Source organism: Gekko japonicus, unplaced genomic scaffold (assembly GCF_001447785.1).
Source record: "Gekko japonicus isolate JY-2015 unplaced genomic scaffold, Gekko_japonicus_V1.1 scaffold841, whole genome shotgun sequence".
In the NCBI taxonomy this organism is placed as follows: Eukaryota; Metazoa; Chordata; class Lepidosauria; order Squamata; family Gekkonidae; genus Gekko; species Gekko japonicus.
The window spans coordinates 429,273-448,320 of record NW_015165261.1 but is presented as its reverse complement, the minus strand read 5'-3'; the positions used below and the strand labels follow the sequence as shown (position 1 = coordinate 448,320).

The window sequence follows — 19,048 nt, the reverse complement described above, 5'->3', positions numbered from 1 at the left end:
ATCACAGCCGACTTATGGCAACCCCAGCAAAGGGCTCTCAAGGCAAGTGAGAAGCAGAGGCGGTTGCCATGGCCTTCCTCTGCAGAGCCTTCCTTGGAGGTCTCCCATCCAAGTTCTAACCAGGGCTGACCCTGCTTAGACTCCAAGATCTTATGAGATCAGGCTGTGCCATCCCACCTTCCCTCCACTGGCCTCCTACTCAAGCCATTTTCTGCATAAATACAATACCAACCTTTTTATATCTGTTTGGTGGTGACTCCTCTTCTGTCAATCCTAGTTAGACCTCCAGTTGAACAACAGAAAAGAACAGCTCCAGGACTCCCCCTCCGCCCCACTTTTTTCATGGTGAGGGGAAAGGGCCAATTGCAACCGGAATTGCAGAAATGCTTTAAAGGCAGGTAACTGGAAACTGAGGAAGTCACATAATGGAAGAGACATTCAGGGTCAGAAGACAGAAAAGTTTTATTTCACTTATTCCTGTAGGGGAGAAAAACGGCTGCTGATGCACTCTGTTAAACATTTTTGGGGACCAAGATCTGGGTCCTCGCATGCCATGACTGTCCCCCGTATGCACTCCTTGTGCTGCTGGCTGGGGACCCTTGGGTCTCTCAAACGGCTGGCATTTCTAACTGTCGCCTAATCCTAAAGCTGTTTAGTGAGACTTTCAGGAGGCAACAGAAAAGAGCAAGAGTCCACTAGCGCCTTTATGACTAATAAAATACGTGGCAGGGGAGGAGCTTTACTTCTTCAGAACTTCTTCAGAGCAGTGACTTTCGAAAGCTCATCCCCTGCCACATTTTTTGTTAAGTCTTTAAGGTGCTACTGGACTCTTGCTCTTTTCTACTGCTACAGACAGACTAACACGGTTACCCATCTTGATCTTTTAGGAGGCAGTCAGATTAGTACAGATCCCAGGACGAAATTACACTAATCCTGTGTGGAGAAGAAGGGGGGGGGGGGGGGGGGGACCCTGCAACATCTGAAATCCAGAATTTCATTTTTCTACCCAATGCTGCTGAATGCAAATGGGGTGATTTGCTAATTGCAGGATCAGACAAAAAAGGCCAATGACGGCCTGTGACGACTGGCTCCCCCATACCACACCCACAAGTAAGGAGTTGCTAGTGACTCCCAACCTGGAATTGCCCCCCTTACAGAGCCCACAGGCACAGGCCTCGTGATGCATGAACTGCTGGGGCCCCCATCTGTACACTTCCAGTCACTGCCGTAATGCTATCATTAACGCTTCCAGGAATTTATTTAATTGCTTGACTGTGCGTTCATGAAGGGATTAAAAGCCACTGGGGCGCTAAAGCGCTCTGAGAGTTACAACTATCTCTAGAGAGACTCCATTCCTGGAACTACTGCAAGACAGATGGCAAAAGGGAGTGTGGCAGAATTCCTTGGTAAAAGGTCTTTCTCCTAAATGGAACGGAGCTATACAAATGGTCTTCCATCCGCTTTGAAGTCTGCGACATTGCCACTCTCCACTAGGCGGCTGACACCCCCCCCCGTCCCCAAAGTCACAACAGTATCTGCAGCTTCCAATGTCCACAGTCGGACACTCCACAGTCTCATCGATGCCAAAGCCCAATGTATTTAATTGCATCAACAGAACAAACGCTCCCTGCATCTGGCCATCCAAGAGCCTGGAGCTTGGGGGGGAGGGTGCATGGAAGCCACAGAGAAGACCCTGCTCATCACAATGCCATCTTGACTTTTTTGGTAGCTGGAGTGGAGTCGTCTTCATCTGGGGTTCGAGGTTTCTTCATTGTATATACTACTCCAAAGGCAGTCTTTCTGGCTTCTGCAATTCAACAAGGAGAAGTTAAAGACCCACAGCCAAACACTGCTAGACTCAAAAGGCATCCCCTAGAGTGAGGTGCCACTAATACGCAGTGTGAGAACTCAGCACCACGGTGATGGCACTGCACGCTTGACCAAGGAAATGGATTCCTGGGCAGCTTCACAAGGAACACAACCCACAACAGGCGACTACTACCCCTGTCATCAGATGTGGTGTCCTGGTGACACACACCCTGTGGGCAAGAAGGGAGCAAGAACGTGGCACGTGATGGGGGACAACTTATCTACAAGGCTGTTACCCAGCCAGCTAGGCACCCTGCATAAAGAGGCATTCCCACAGCACTGGAATTAATGGGCAAGGTTGGAAGACAGACATGTCTTGTGCAGGACGCCACGGGAAGAAGGCCAGTACAGGAGGACACGGGGGAAAACATATATACAACATTTTATTGTATTATCATTTCAAAAAAATCTCTCCTTGGAGAAAGATTACTGTTCAATCTTGGATTCCTTCTTTTTTTAAAAAGAACCCCATTCAGACATATTGGGTTGGATCCTGAGGAGGATTTTTGCTGTGTGGTGGGGCAATTCTCCCCAATCCCCACCTTCCATGGCAGACCTCTGATTCTCCTCTCCTTGTACTGAAGCTGCTTTATACTGGGCCAGACCACTGATCTATCAAGGTTAGTATTGTCTACTATGAGTTACTGAGGGTCTTCCACATTGCCTACTCCCTGATTCCTTTAAGCGGGGATGCTAGAGGCTGAGCCTGGGATCTTAGGCCTGCAATGCAGACACTGCACCCCTGAGCAACAGCCCCTCAACTCACCTCCATGAAGCAGGACCGCTCTGCCATTGGTAGAAACGGCGGCCTTGGCGTTGCTTTCCGACAGGCCGAAGAGCCATCCTCTGCTCGATTCATTAAGGATCCTCATGCTCAAGGAGGGCAAAGAGTTCAAAGGCACAAGGCTAAGTTCCCATTCCTCAAGAAGAACTATGGGGGTACAGTGGACATTCCTCTATGTAACCCGATTCCACTTTGTGAACTTCGTTTTTTGTAAGTCACTGATGTGATAGCAGAAGAAGAGATGAAGAGGCTGGATTTACACCCCACACTTCACTCGGCGTCTCAGAGTGGCTAACAATCTCCTTTCCCTTCCCCTCCCTACAGCAGACACCCTGTGAGGTGGGTGGGGCTGAGAGAGCTCTTTCGAGAACTGCTCTTGAGAGAACAGCTCTGAAAGAGCTGTGGCTTGCCCAAGGTAACACCAGCAGCTGCATGCAAACTGTTCTCCCAGTTCTCCCAGGTTAGAGTCTGCGCTCCTAACCACTACACTGATCTTGAATAGTAAAGCAAAGTCCAAATCTCCCAAACAAAACCCAGCAATCAAGCAGGCAAGCTTGAGACGTGAGTGCAGATCTTCACTTGGCCACTGACTGTTGCCCACTTTCAACCTCAGTTCCCCGGTATTGGGGGGGATCAGAACCATTTGCCTGAGAATGGCCGGGCAGAGGAAAGAGAGGATATATTTCGGCCGAGTTCAGACTGGCAGTTTGCCTCGATATAGGCACGTTTCAGAAACGTTCCACAACCAGATTAAAGGGGCTGTTCACACAGGCAAATCTGTCCGGCGTTCCCCAGCCGTACTCAACCCATCTTGTAATGCTTCGCTCTCGAGTTTAAAAGATACCTGGCGAACGTGGTATCAAACCCTGGAAAGCGCAATTATCCCGCACCAACAAAGTGTGAATGCCAAATGCTGTGTTTTTTATTGTGCGCTTATATGCATAAGCGCATATCTCCAAATTACCAAAAAGAAAGCTGTGCCTTACAGCCGTGCCTCCGCCAGGGGCGGGTCAACAGTTTGAACGCTCCCTTGCACCTCTTCCCCGGTATGCTCTCGCATAAGTTGGTACAGTGTGACCGGGAAAACCCGGAACAGTTTGTTCTGGGTCTTTTTTGCCACGAGTCTCTCCCGCTTCAAACTGCCAGTCTGAACTCGGCCTTCAAATCACCCAAGAGGTGCTAAACAAAATGATTTTAAACAGCTAATGACAGAAATGAATCCTTATTAGGCCAAAGAGGAGTCTCAAGTTGTTGTGTGAAACTCTCCATTCCCTAACTATTTGATCTTTCTGTACCCCAAAGTACCTTGATCCATAAACCTTCCCACCCTACAAGTTCCTTTGATACCTAACACCCCAAAGTCCTGTCCTCCCTCTCCAGACCCACACCGCATCTCCAACCCCTACTTTGCTTGGCCTTCTCCTAAATTCTGTGCTCCCTCTACCCCATCCTCCCCATAAATCCCCAATTCTCAACTCATTGATTACCCGTTCTACCCCACGACCTTCAGTTACCCTCTCCCTTTCCTTCCATCAGCTTTGCCAGCCTTCTAAAACAACTACTCTCTTGAATCCCTTTCTGCCAATAGCATTCTTTCTCGCTAAGCTCAGTGTGAGGTTTGTTCTATGTGACCTTTCACTTTGCAGTCAACCAGAAGTGTTTACTAATATTCTGTTGCCAATGGTTTCTCCTAAGTGGGGAAGGCTAGAACAAAGCTGCAACATTTCCCCCCCCCCCCCGACAAAAGCAGTAGCATTTTAAATATCCCCACAAGTATATGTGTAAAGGATACAGGTTAGCCACATCATAAGGACCTCGTAGCTGTAAAGGCTAAAGCAGAAAACAAAACCATGGTAAGTACAGAGGCCAGATAATAAAACCTGCAGCCGTAGACTGAAGGAGGGCATCACGTAATGACTGAATTCAAAGTCACACAGCCATAATTTGGAGCCCCGTCTACCTCCATCTGGCCAAGTCAATGACATGGCTCCTTAGTTTTAATGGCTACAAGCTGCACCTTCCCATCACCTGAAGGTCAGGAAGCTGGAGTTGTTGTGCGTAATAGCCTTGCTTTGACGCTTTAGAAAGACCAATACAGGAGTGGATATTAATTAAGTTCTCCCAAGTACACCAGAATATGAATGCATGCATACGCTTCTTCTTTATCAAAAGACAAAGAGGTAATTTTTTTTTAAGTATCATTTCCACTGTCTATTACAGATAAGTAGGTTTTTTGTTTTTGCTGTCAAGTCACAGCTGATTGTATGTTGACCATGTGGGGTTTTCAGGCAAGAGATTTGCAGAGGTGGTTTGTCATTGCCTGCCTCTGCATCCCAACCCTGAACTTCCTTGGTGGTCTCCCATCCAAGTACTAACCAAGACCAACCCCGCTCAGCTTCCAAGATCTGACAAGATCAGGCTAGCCTGGGCTACCCAGGGTCAGGATAGGTAGTATTTATTGTGCAGAACCAAAGGACATTACAATTAGGAGACAGAAAAGGGAACACAGGTAAACTGCAGCAAAAACAATAGCATTCTAAAGTTAAAAGCATTCTAAAGTTAAAAGCATGTGAAAACACATTAAAGAAACACAAGCACCTTCCCTGTGTACAAATGATCTATTAATTAATTACCTATTACAGATCTGCACTCATACATGCTGTGAATTTACCTTTTCTGCTGCACTGGACAGCACGATATTCTAGGAAGCAAAACATTCGTTTTAGACAAAATGAGATTAATAGTTTAGTTTGAGTAACAGTTGGTGAACCTACTTCCCCTCTTATTCCAAATATCCCCCTGTTTAGAGGTCCACATTCACTCAAGATTGACACAATCTACTCCTATCAAGAAGATCTCCTCTATATAACCCAGTATGACACAATGGCTACTGGGCTAGTCTAAGACTGGGGAGATCTTGGGTTCAACTTTTCAGTCAGCTGTGAAGCTTGCTGGGTGCCCTTGCCCTAGTCACCTACCTCACGGGGTTGTCGTGTAGATACCACAACGGAGGGGAGACCCGGGTACACCATTCTGAACTCCTTGCAACTGACAGAGTTATTTCACTGGATGTGACACTTCCCTGTGCAGATCCGTCAGTGGGCTTGAGATGGTGGCCCCTTTCCCACAGCTGACTGAGAAATCTCTTGAGGAGAGTGGAGCCAGAGAGCAAGTTGGCTGCCTCCGTATTATGGGGGTGCTTGGCCTATGTCCCATCCAGCAAAGAGCGACACACATGTGCGGGAAGCTCCCACAGGGGGAGCAGCCTCCTAGGCATGCTGGATGCTCCATGGAGTGTGCAACTCACATCTACAGCACACAAGCCTTTGCTCCAGTTGGCAGACGGATGGTGGCTACTGAGGAAGTGTTGATCACTTTCTGCCGAGGCAGGGGAGGTCAGAGGACTGATCTAGATCATGCCTCCAAACAGCCAATCAACACTGGCAAAGACCACACTATTGACCAACTGCTTGGCAAAAAACACAGCCATGCATAGCGAATTTGCTGCTTGCAGGGCGGGCGCATGGGGCACCCGCTTTCCCCCCAACTATTTAAAGGGAAGGTTCCCTTTAAATGGCTGAGAAAAAGGAGGCATGCGTGTGCGGCGCTGCGGCCCCAACACAATGACATCACTTTGCATGATGACCCCGGATTGAGGACAGCCCCCCCCCCCGGAACGCCCGCCCCCCCTCCCGAAACGCCCCCCCAAGCCCCCCGCCAGGGAGAAGATGGGACCTGGCAACCCTAGCCGTGCACAACTCACTGCCTCTAGAACTGCATAACCTTTCCAGGTTAACAAAACTAGAACCTGCTGGGGCAAGGTTCCCCTCTTCATTAGAAGATTATTAACCACACTGAACCAATCGTGTTTCCAGATAGAATTGTTCATTTTCTCTCCTGACAAGACAAAGGTTGGAGCGGCCTACGCTTAATTCCAGCGAGTGAACCTCCAAACCGTTCAGTGGGCAGAAGCGGGGCCACTCCTTTCATTTCCAAACCTCACCTTTCCTCGGCAGATCTGCATCAGGCTGAGCGCGTTGGAAATCGTGTATCTTCTCATCGTGGAGTCTTTGATGGCAGGCACATAAACAAGTTCAAAGTATATGCCTCGATCCATTGCCTTCACATGAAAGGGAAATAATCATAATTGGAAGGCAGCGAGACAGTCGAATCTCACAGCTATTGTCTATTACTGATGTGTTTTCCTTTCTTGCCTTCTCTGGTATAGAGAGGCAGCCAACGGGACAAAGGAACTGTTCTAGGGAAAACACAGTCGTCATTCCCCCCCACCCCCAAGATGCTCTCAGATTTAGAACACTTAAGGTGTTTAGCAGAGACTCCCAAATCCAAAGATATTCCACTCAAAAAGCAGGAGGAAAACAGAATCTGGAATCTGCTGCAAGAGATACGGTCTGAGGCAGAGTCATGGCACTTCTGCTGCGTCATTATATGACAATCACGGGGAGCAAAAACTGAACTGAAATCAAGCTGGCCATGACTGCTGAGTCAGGCCCACTCCTGTGACAGGGCCCTGAATGCATTTAGGTGTCACCATTAACAGCAGTTTCCTTAAACTGCAGTGTGTCATGCTAACTCTGAGGCACATAGTAGAAGTGGTTTGCTTGCAAATCCCTGGAAGTCTGCAGCTTCCCCCCTTTCCTGCCTCCACACAGAATCTGCAGGTGTTCTCCTCAGGCCCCCATGCCTTGCCAGGCCACTGGCAAAGCCCTTGTTACTATGGCTGCAGCCCTCTCCTTATTGGTCAGCTGGAACAGGGAGGACGGCTAGAACCAAGAGTGCTCTTGAAACAGCTTAGCCTGTTGTCAGACTGTAACCTGTAACCAAAATAAGGCTATGGGGGAAATGCTGTCCTTCTTGGCCACATTCTCATACCGGTGAAGAGAACTTCTCTAACTGGGCACAACACGTCAAAAATAAGACCTGACATGTTCCTCCAAAGCCATTAACTGGCCAAAAAAACCCTCAGTCTGAGGGAGAAAACACAAACTAAACACAAGGGTACAGCCAGCAGACACAGGTTGTAGACCACCTTACCACATTAACAGAGGGCCTCTTGATGTAGAAGGGCAGCTTTTCTGTTACGTTGATGCACACGAGGTCGACATCTAAGGTTGTGCACGCCACCTGCATTCGAAATTTGAAAAGCAGAGAACAAGCATTTCTTTTCTGAACGATACACGTGCACAGAAGGTTCTTTCCTGCAGCATCAATATGTGGGATGTGCTCCCAAAGGTACTTGTTTGGGTTGGAAGCTGCACAAGACGCTGCCCAAGGAAGCAATTATCCTTTGGAAGATGGCTTTTGTCCAAAGGCTGAGTTCCACTACAAAGAGCTGGCAGCTGGTTGCCCAGCAGTGGACACAGGATGTCCTGTGACACACTATGCAACAACAGGGCTTTCTGCTTTGTGAGGTCAAAGGAGGAAGGTGTTAATCAAGCCAGCATTTCAAGCACAGAGGACTCAATCAAGCCAGCATTTCAAGCACAGGGGATGGGAGGTGGGCTCATGAATTGGGGGAGTGTGCATGAGAGGGAGATGTCCCAAGATGTCTGGGGTGGTGGAGCATTGGCTGTATAGAGCACATTACTATATGGTCTACGGATATAATTTTAGATATATATTTCCCCCCCCCCCCCCCGGTTCAGGTGACTGTAGAAGAGGATGAGATGAGGGGAGAGCAGGAAAGGCCCAGCGAAATGATGCTTGCATCCTGACAACAGGTTGGTGAAACCTGAGATTGCCCTGAGACTGTTATGTAACTCAAGTCAATGAGAAAGGAGGCAAGAGGCTCAGTGGTAGAGTAATCTGCTGGGCTTGCAGAAGGTCGCAGGTTCAGTCCCTGATATCTCCAGTTTAAAAGATCCTATAGCAGGTGACATGAAAATTTAATTTAATTTTTATTTAATTTATTTTTATTTATTATTAAATTTATACCCTCCCCAGATGGGCTCAGGGCGGCTAACAACTGAGGCACATATGCCAAGATTAAACAGGATAAAACAAGCAATAAAACAATCATTCATATAAAAAATACAAGTGCTCTAGATGTCACAAATAACTGATGGGGTCACACATGACAAAGTGGTCCCAGAGCAACACAGGAGACTCCAGGTGGTACAGCGATCCGTCCTCCCTCCCAGGGCCGTCTTGTTCCCCGATGACACCCACTCCATTTAGTGGTGGTGGTACGGTGATGGTATAGTAATGGTGGCGGCTCCTACTCAAAAGCCTGGCGGAAGAGCTCCATCTTGCAGGCCCTGCGGAACTGCGCCAAAAAAGACCTCCACCCGAGACCCTGGAGAGCCGCGGCCAGCCTGAGTAGACAATACTGACTTTGACAGACCAGTCGTCTGAGTCAGTATAAGACAGTGTAATGCATTCAAGTCTCAGAACCAGGCAAGGAAAGGGTGTCTCTTCAGAGTGAGAGGAAGGCCGAAGATACCCACAGCCCCTTATCAGGCCTGGCAGACCATTAAGGTCAGCCTTCTCTCCTTAGAATGGCAGCAACTCTCCAGGGTCTCACACCGAGGTCTTTCACATCATCTGTTACCAGATCCTTTCAGCTGGTAATGTGGGTGATTGAAACTGGGACCTTCTTCATGCAAATGATCTACCACTAAGCCACAGCCCTTCCCCTAAACCAGTACTATCAACAGGAAGAGAAATTCAGTAACCAGTAAAATCGAATTTGGATTGCAGAAACCTGAAAACGAGCAGAAATCTGTGAGAAAGCTGAAACAAAGCTTCAGTATCAAAATGGCATATTAAACAATGCAGAAATTACATTGCAGGATAACACAGACAGCAACGGATAGTACCTATGATACACAGTGGTATAGCCCACAGTCCCTTTACCTTCTTTAAAAGCATCTTTTTGAACCCTTCCATGATAGTATAGCCCTGTTACTTGGGTAAGAGCACCCTATTGGATAATTCCATCTTGCATAGTTTGTGGAATGCCAGGAGAGCCTTCCTGATAGGCAGGCCATTCCATAAGGACGGGGCTACATCAGAGAATGAATATGTTGATCTTTCCCATTTGTAGGGTTGCACCTGCAGAAGGCCCTGCTCATATGAGCAAAACTGTTGTGGTGGAGCATGGGGGGGGGGGGAGAGGCTGTCCTGAACATATGACAGACCAAGGCCACGAAGGTCTTTGTATGTGATATAGAGCTTTGTGTCATCAGTATCTTGATGGCAGCCAACCTCAGAATGGTGAATGATTTGTCCTTCGGGCCTTACGCAGAGGTTGAATAGCATCGAGGGTAGGATTATAATCTGTGGAACCCCCACAGGATAGGTCCCAGACTGACAGTAACTGACGTCCAACAGCAATCTTTTGAGTCCAGCCTGTGACGAGTGATTTGGACCAGTCCAAAGCACATCCCCTGATACCTATTTCTGTCTCCAAATGCCTCAACAAGATGGCACAGTTCATTGCTTCAAAGGCTGCAGATAAACTGAGGAGCAACAGAGAGGCATGGCCTTTGTCTACATTGAGACGGAAGTCATCAGCTAAAGCTGTGAGGCCCTTCTATGTCCCATAACCTGGTCTGAAACCAGACTGAAACAGGTCCAGAGCACACGAGTTATCCAAGAAGTCCTAGAGTTGGTCCACTACTGCTCACTTTGCCCAGAAAGGGCAGATTAGAGACTTGGCCACATCATTTTTCTGTAGAGATGGGTTTCTTAAAGTAGTGGATGGATGATCGCCTGTTTGAGTGCCCTAAGTCAGTGACTGATTTATGACAGACAGCAGTAGCTCAGTTCTGTGGTTCTTACATGATGGACAAGTAACGGCCTTCACAGAACTCAGGATCCTGTCGACATTTCCTACCAAAGGATGTAGCAATTTAGACAGCTTTGAAAGGGAATAAGACAAAATCATGGAAGGCCACTCCAACAGTGACCGTCAGCCATGATAACTAAATGGAACCTCCATATACAAAGACAGTATAGCTCTGAATACCATAACCAAAAGATAACAACAGGGAAGGCTTCAGCCTCCATGCCCTGCTTGTAGGCTTTCTAGGGGCCATCGGGTTGGCCACTGCGTGAAACTCAACTAGATGGACCACTGGTCTGATCCAGCCTGGCTGCTCTTAAATTTTTTCACTCAGTTCTCAGAACAGTAAAAAATAAATAAAAAAAATCTTGCTACTTTTATCCAGATCAACTGGAATAGAAAAAACTGTTTGCTTTTATTTTTAAAGAGTGGCTAATTTCCCTGCATCCTGCAGGAATTTTAAATGCTAGATATTCAAAGAGAAAAAGAATCCTTGGGGGAGAAAAGGTCGGCTGACAGAACGCTTCATTATGGCACATTCCCCTCAGTTGCACTTTCCTCTGATCAGAGAGGCAACAGCACCTTCTGGTGGACAACGAACTCACAACGACACCAAAAATGTTGCTCGAATTCTCAACACTAACTAGCTGGTTAGACACTCCTTAGATGTGGGAATTGTTTTTTTTTTTTTTTTTTTTAAAAGACATGCTGTAAAAATTAGGATTACTATTGGTTTTTCTCCTTGCCATCCCCTCTTTAAGCAGCTCATGATTAAAACTCTTCAAAGACAGAGGGACTCACTGGAATCGCCCTTTGTCAACATTTCTATTTTAATTACTGCTCTTGTTTTTTGTTAGCACTTATGAAGAGATTTGATGTGCTTAAACTGTTCACATACATCCTGCCAGTAAGCCCTACAACAGACTTCTCAAGTAGGCCAGGAGCTGAGGCTGAGAAAACCAAGGCATGCCTTGAAACTGGCTCTTTCCCAGCTCACCCTAACACCGGTCCATAATTATCTGCAATACCATCACCTCAGAGGGGTCGCATCAAAACAGAAGAAACCATCCACCATTCTGTTGTGTTGGGTAAAATCATCTTCCTATCTCCCCCCCACCCCTTCTTCCCTTCTGTATCCCACCTTTCTTTAGAAAAAATAATTAAAAATTTAAACTTTTTTTAAAAAAATGTCTTCCTGATAATTCAGCAGTGGAATGTCAGATTCTTTATCTCATGGCAGCAATTGAAGTACATTCAAAAGGCAGAACTGGTGGCCAAACAACCTCCTTTTCCAAGCTAGTCCAAAAATCAATCACATGATGTTTTTCACCCACAATGGGAGGGGAGGAAGACACTGAACTTACATGGAAGAGCTTCCCATTCTTAGGAAATACAGCAAAGATGTCATAAAATTTTATGTTTGTAGATCTCGCCCTCTGGTAAGAAGAAAAATTAAACGGTGTTATGGAAAATGCAGCATACGGGATCTTTATCATTATATCGAGATAACAAGAAGAAATTATATTTTATGGCATAAAGCTAAACTACGTGTTTCAATGGCTAAACAATTCTGTGGATAATATTTGCAGCTCACTTTGTTCAGTGTTGAAGCAGTGGTTAGTATTAGGCAGTCTTTCAAGTTTCTAGCCCTCAATTATCTGGCTCTTCATTTATTATTGCATTTATATCCTGCTCTTCTACAAAGTACTCAAGGCAGCCCACAGTATAAAAAATTAGAAATTTCAAAACATTAAACAGCGCAATTTTAAGAATACTTTCCTGGGAACAAGTCTCATGGAGTGGAGCAGCTAAGAGTTGCTCTCTAAATCACATCTTCAAAAATTTGATTGCGTAACAGCACATTTAAATAAACAGAAAAACAGTTCTAGCCAGAATTAAAGTGCTCCATTAGAAATTTAAAACATAAAAGTTACATTGACAATAGGGATGTGCTATGATTCAAACGTCACTAATGGACAGGAAAAAGATTGTGGGCCTTAAAATCTCCCACATTAAATGTTCATTCTGGAGTCTGTCAAAACACAGATGTTGGTGAATGTTATGGGAACCTCATAAGAATCCTCGCTCATCTAAAAAAAGGGGGGGGGACACCAACCTCTGAAACTGCAAAAATGGTTCTCACAAAACCAAGGAAATATGTCTATTAGCAGTATTGAGGAAGTCCCACGAAATATAAAAGGTCTCTGGAACTCATCAGCACATGAGCAGCTTCTGCAAGTTACAGTAAGGTAGATCCAGTGGATCCATTCCACTAACAGTGGCCCTTTCCTCCAGTGCAAGGAGCCGTAGGATGACGCAAGCAGAAGAGCCACTGGCTTTGTGGGAAACTTCCCACAAAGGCCAGAAGAAGATATAACTTCTCGTGGACCACTGCTGCAGGATCCAACCTATTTTATTTCCAGAAAGCTGAATAATTTGCTGACTACTAAAAATAAAAAGTATCTTTCCAAAACCTTACTATTCTATTTCACATTACTTCATGCCAATGAGAATTTAAGGCACACTTTAAAAGGAGACAGATTTCTGAAGAAGTCCACTAAGGACTCTTTCAAGGCAGTCACTTCCAGTGCTTAGATTTTGTATTCGTCCAACCCAGTACCATGTCTCCACTGGTTGGCTAGATATAACTCTGCTTCAAGGAGTTTTACACTGGACTTGTAAATAGCCCTTTGTGTGGCAGAAGTAAGGCCTGATTTTAAAATGTGATGCTGGTGAGACAAAAAAGAAAAAAGGATTTGCCCCTAAAACTTTGCAGGTACCCACCATTTAGAGCCAGCTTGGTGTAGCAGTTAAGAGCGGCAGACTCTGATCTGGAGAACCGGGTTTGATTCCCCACTCCTCCACATGAAGCCAGCTGGGTGACCTTGGGACAATCACAGTTCTCTCAGAGCAGTCCTCGAAAGAGCTCTCTGCCCTCACCTACCTCACAGGGTGTCTGTTGTGGGGAGAGGAAGGGAAGGTGACTGTAAGTCACTCCGGGACTCCTTTGGATCATGAAGAGTGGGGTATAAAACCAGCTCTTATTATTATTCTGGGATGCTATCTGTGCAAAGCAGCTATGCTCACTTAGGACCACCAGGGATCCACAGCCTGGACTGGCATTGCTCTAGTGTACGAAGCACCCATGAGCTGCTTTGGGTTGCCTCCCAGCTTCAAGAAGAAGCTAAGCACTTGCAAAGCCACGCAGGCCAGCTGGTTTGTCTCATCCGCATCACACTTAAAATCTGGACTAACTGCCTCCAAATGGCCAGGCAAGGAAGGCTGATCCCAGACAGACTGTCAGTGTGCCACCAATTACTAACAGATATGCTGGCAGGCAGATTAGTTAAAAGTTACAGGCTAATCTCTCTTGCAGAATTCTGTGCAAGGCTGGCCCTGATTGATTTCCTGGGCAATTCAGCAGCTGGCCCCAAGACTCACAGGCTGCACAATAAGCTGCTGAGCTTACGAAACCTTCTTTTAAAAAAATCCCAAGCAAGCAGAAATTACATGTTAGCCACACGGTGCACTTTAGGGGAAAAAATTAAGCAAACAGCCTTTCTGCTGTGACCCATTGCTGTGAAGGGTACCTGACTCTCAGCCACTATTGTTACAGCCAAACCAACAGCATTCCAGACTTACTAGGATATTGCAGTGAGATGGATCAGAAACTACAAGCGTTAGCCGCGACAAAATCTTAATTGGCTTGGATTTCCCCTGCAAAGGAAAGTGGAGACTGTGAGGAGAGGAGAGAAGCAGAAACCACGGCAACAGGCCTCCCACTCGTCATTAAAATAAGATGAAGAACGCTGCCACATTCAAGAATCAATGCCCACACAATTCCACTTTCCACCATGGAAGACAAGCATTCGCTTTGCCCTCTCTTTAATCCACAAGAAGTCTATTTCCAGTTAGACAAAGAGTTTTAACCATACCGTTCGCACCACCCCTTCCATGGAACTCAGCTCAAGGACTTGCTTCCTGCTCCAGAACGGCAAGTAATTGTCAGTAATGCCACTTCTACTGCTGCAGTGAGGCTGTTCTGTTTTTTCTTCTTGGCGGCTATAAGCCCACTCCACAAACAGGAGTTTAAGCAAGAATTACTTTTCATTTGCAGCCAAAGGAAACTTGAGAGGGCTGGGTTTAGTAACGTTGGTAGCTAACTTTCCTCTCCACTTCAGTCACATCTCTCTGTCACCTGCACTCAAGTATAACCCACAGTTTGTCTTTCCATGTATCTCACATTCCTGAAAGTTATGAGGAGGCACACATGACAGGTGTGTGTGCAGGCTGTGTTTGCCCACCACCCCCTAAGATGAAGCCTCGTTAAAAAAAGAGGGACAGTGTTTTGAATGAATGACCCAGCAATATTGGCATTGCCCACTGAGCCTCTTCTTAGGCCAGGAGGCTATTTAATCCCCTAGTGTTACTCTAACAGAGGCTTTGGAGAATTCATCCCTCACACACTTTTGCTCAGGCTAGCTCAGTCTCATCACCTCTGCCCTGGCTATTCAAAAAGGACAGTTAGGACCAACATATCTAAGGGACCGCCTCTCCCCATATGTGCCCCAAAGAGCTTTGTGCTCTGCCATCTACTGGTTATCCCCGGCCCAAGGGATGTTCACTTAGCCTCAACCATGGCCAGGGCTTTTTCTGCCTGGGCTCCAGCCTGGTGGAACATGCTCCCGATCAAGATTAGGGGCCCTGAGAGACCATGTACCATTTCGCAGGGCCTGCAAAATGGAGCTGTTCCACCAGGCCTTCTGGTGAGGGGGTGGGCGTCCATTAGTTGGCCTCCAGGCTCCAGTTGCTGCTACTGATAGGCTTCTACCAATAAGAACTTGATAGCTCAGCTGCGGCCCACTTGTTCCTAGTTTAGGACTGCTGAATATGTAATTGCCGCTATGCCCATCTTTTAATAGTTTCAACTGTTTTTATTGCTTTATATCTACTTTTAATCACTTAGAGGTTTTAATTTATTCGTCCTGAGCCCGCTGATGGGAAGAATGGAGTATAAATCTAAATAAATAAATAAATAGTTCAGAGTTGCTACGCAGATGCAGGCAATGGCAAATCACCTCTGCTTGTCTCTTGCCTTTAAAACCCTACAGCAGACATGTCAAACATGCGGCCCGGGGGCCAGAACTGGTCCGTCCAGGGTTCTTATCTGGCCCGTGAGCAACTGGGGGGGAAACAGTCCAAATGTGGACCAGAAGGGCCTATATCTGCTGAGGTTCCTCCCTTCCGCAAATGCAGGCTCTCCCCAGGGTCTTCTCCCAGATCTCCAGGGATTGCCCAACCCAGAGCTGGCAACCATAAGGGGCGAGGAGGGCTTGCTTGGCCCCGAGCTCTTCTGAGGAGGGGTAGGGGTCACGATCAGTGGTAAAATATCTCCAGTACCCGGCATTACATTCTATGGCACACATGGCCTGGCCTGACAAAGTGACATTTATGTCAGATCTGGCCCTCGTAACAAATGAGTTCAACACCCATGCCCTACAGGGTCACCATAAGTCAGCTGTGATTTGATGGCACTCACCAACACCATCACACTTGCACTCACTCCCACTGCATGAGCAAAGACAATGGTAATGTGAATGAGCATCTCAAACAGACAAATAAAACACCCTCATCGAAGCCCATAGAGTGACCGGATGTATAGTGCAGTTACAAGTCAATTTCTGGCCATACCTGCACCATAGGCAAGGATGTAAACAGTTCTGAAGGTGATATAGGTTTCACAACTTCCTAAAGGGAAAAAACACACACATTCAGTACAGTGATCATGCATGTAAAAACTGGGTCGCTGCATTTGACAGCGTCACACAACAAAGAGCAAATAAAAACTAAACCGAACAGGTACTTTTATACACTGTCCTGGGGCTCTAATTAAGGCCCTGAACTTTGTGTGAAGCAGAGGTATTAAAACATGCCAAAGCTATTTCTGGCTTGCAGTGCCTTATCCATGTCAACAACTCATTTATTTCCCTATGAGAAATGCGGGCTCGTTTAAACATTGCATGTTCAGAGCCACGGAAGCGCTTGACTCTTTTCACTGCTGGGCAAGCTGAGACATACGGGTCACAAGCCAGTCAGGTCCTCAGAAGTCTGGCCTCTTTCCGGGGGAGAGTTAAAGGCTTGCTGATCTCTCTCTGACTAAAATGGTCCAGAGGAAGGACTGTGATATTGGACCGACTACTAGAGGGAGCAAATATGTGCAGAACAAGCAACAGGAACACACAAGCAAGGCAAATGGGAACACGAAAAAGCCCTGGGTCTTTTCGAAGAAGTCCGTCTCACCTTTTTCTTTTCTTCATAGTCAATGACATAATTAATTGCCACAGTGGAATAGCCAACTAGAAAATAAAAACATCAGAGTCAACACAAAAAAACAAGGTTTTAAATGTCAAATTTGGGAGAATGGACCCTTCAGAGATGGTATACCTCAGCATAACAGATGCTGGAGGAAACCAAACTGCTATTGTCTTCCTATGAACTTCCTAGAGACATTTGGCCTGTATTGTTGGAAACAGATCGGTGGATTAGAGGGGTGGTTTATTCCAGCTGTTTCTTTTCTGTGTATGCAAGAAAGCAAGACCTTTGTTGTGCGTGTTCCAGTTTTTGGGAGCAATGCATACTAGCAGAGAGGGGGGAAAAACCTGTGTCATTTAAGTTTACAGTCAAATTAGCCGATTTTATAAAGATCCTATCACACATGCTTTTAATTTCAATAAAAGCAGAACTACTGACATGTTTAAAATACACAGATTTTTTTAAAAGACATGATTGGCCTGTAAACGGGCCACCCCCCCAAAAAAAAATCTTGTGTGTGCACTTCATTAAATAACCATTCATGCCTTAAGAAAGCGTTTCAGTTCTAGATCTTGCTTCAGTGATCACCAATGGGGAGAATTTTATTCTGATGGTATCATCCATCGCTGAAATATAGTGGAAACCATCAGGACTATTTTGGACATGCTCTGTCAGTATAACAGAGAAGCCAACTTTTTAAAGAAACCAAAGCAAGGGTGTTCTTCTGAACATATGCAGAATGCTCGCTATGCTCTGAGTGTTTACAGAAGAATGAAGCTCTGTCCAACTCAGTGAAATCCCAACCAACTGTGTGTTTATAGCCATTAAGGCATAAAATCCCTCTGTATACAATTGCAATCCTCAGACTAAGTCCCTAAAGTTGACCAGTGGGGTACAGTCTCCTTGTTCGCATGCTGCAGCAGCAGCAACAATAAAAACACTCCCCCAGCGGGGGGGGGGGGGCGGCCGCTGGGCATTATCCGCCCTGGCCCTGGAGCCTGGCGGGGGCGCAGGGCTACCTTAGGGGAAGGCCGGCTTCTAAGGAGCTCCACTTATTAAATCAGAGTTAATTTAATTAACTCTGAATTAATTAGCCGGCGCCCCACTCCGGAGGCCCCCACCCCCCAAAATTCCCTAGCTACGGGACTGTATCCAGTGTAATCTTCCATAGATCACAGGTTACAGAAATGTACACTGGAATAAAAATGTGTTGATTTAAGGGGACGCTAGATGCCTGGTCAGGAAATCGCTGTTATCCTGATATGAACGGCTTGACCAAATGTACCAAAGAGGTGAAATCTGAACCAGAAACTTTCTGGCTCATTCTCTTCGTCCCGAGCTGCTTTAAGGAACCCCGAAAGCATGAATCCCTAAGCCGCTCATACTATGAGAAGTGGTGTGTTTTCCCCAGCGTGCACTGGATGTGTGCGGCAAAGCCTCCCTCCCACCCCACACACATCATAGCCTGATGTCTTTCATCTCTCCCCACCCCATGAGTCAGAAGGAAAATACAACTGAGTCAAGGGAGGAAACCAGCGAGCTCTAGGCTGCGGGTCTAAAGCGTGGGCGCCGGACAGTCTTGGAAACTCAGCCGGGCCGGGCGGGCTCTGGTCTCAGCCCGGCCACCCAGCCTCCCCATCCATTGGATGTTTTGCACCCGCCCCCGGTCGCACTTTCGACTCACGATGCGCTGCAGACGCCACCAACTTTTGCAAAGACTCCTTCTCCGGCAAATGGGGGATGTTCAGATCCACAAACCCGGCCATGTTGAATCCACGTGGGGGGAAAGCCAGAAAAGAGAAAGTCCCCCTCTACACGCTTACGTTCCCATGCATGCCGGGAGTTGTAGTTTCCTCCCGCTCTCTCTTCAGGACGCCTTTTCTCCGACGGTGAAGGGCGAGTAATTGCTATGGTCGCTGCGAGCGTCTTAGTGTGGCTCAGAAGAGGCACATGCGGTGATCAGAGCGATCAGCTTGGACTTTCGTTAAAAAAAATTCTGATACTGGAGTGCGCGCCCACGTGTGGGAATAGAGTGCGATTCTCCTACAGTCATGGTAGGGTTGTATCTGCGAGGCCACCTAGTGACTGAAAGCAAGATCGCCGGCTCCTTTTCAAATTCAACAGGTTCCTGTTGTTAAACGGTGCTGTTAGGAATACTGCAGTTCCTCAGCACTCCATCATCAAGGGGTTCCGATTAGAAGATCAACCCTGTTGCAGACAGGACTGTCCAGGGCTAACCCCAGGTAGAAATTCTCTCGGTCGCACTCTCACCCCAC

The 19,048-nt window shown here is 46.7% G+C and overlaps 1 protein-coding gene across 1 annotated transcript; it reads right to left on the bottom strand.

The window, feature by feature from the left end:
• Nucleotides 1-958: 958 nt before the first annotated feature.
• RPP30 (ribonuclease P/MRP 30kDa subunit) lies at nucleotides 959-18,750 on the bottom strand. The gene is made up of 11 exons (XM_015410180.1): nucleotides 18,457-18,750; nucleotides 16,761-16,816; nucleotides 16,152-16,208; nucleotides 14,103-14,177; nucleotides 11,825-11,896; nucleotides 7,709-7,798; nucleotides 6,657-6,773; nucleotides 5,325-5,354; nucleotides 4,446-4,483; nucleotides 2,636-2,715; nucleotides 959-1,807 (listed from the first exon to the last, which is right to left on the bottom strand). Exons 1-11 carry the CDS (start codon nucleotides 18,536-18,538, stop codon nucleotides 1,701-1,703), a joined length of 804 nt encoding a protein of 267 aa, XP_015265666.1. The 5' UTR covers nucleotides 18,539-18,750; the 3' UTR covers nucleotides 959-1,700.
• Between the last annotated feature and the right edge of the window lie 298 nt (nucleotides 18,751-19,048).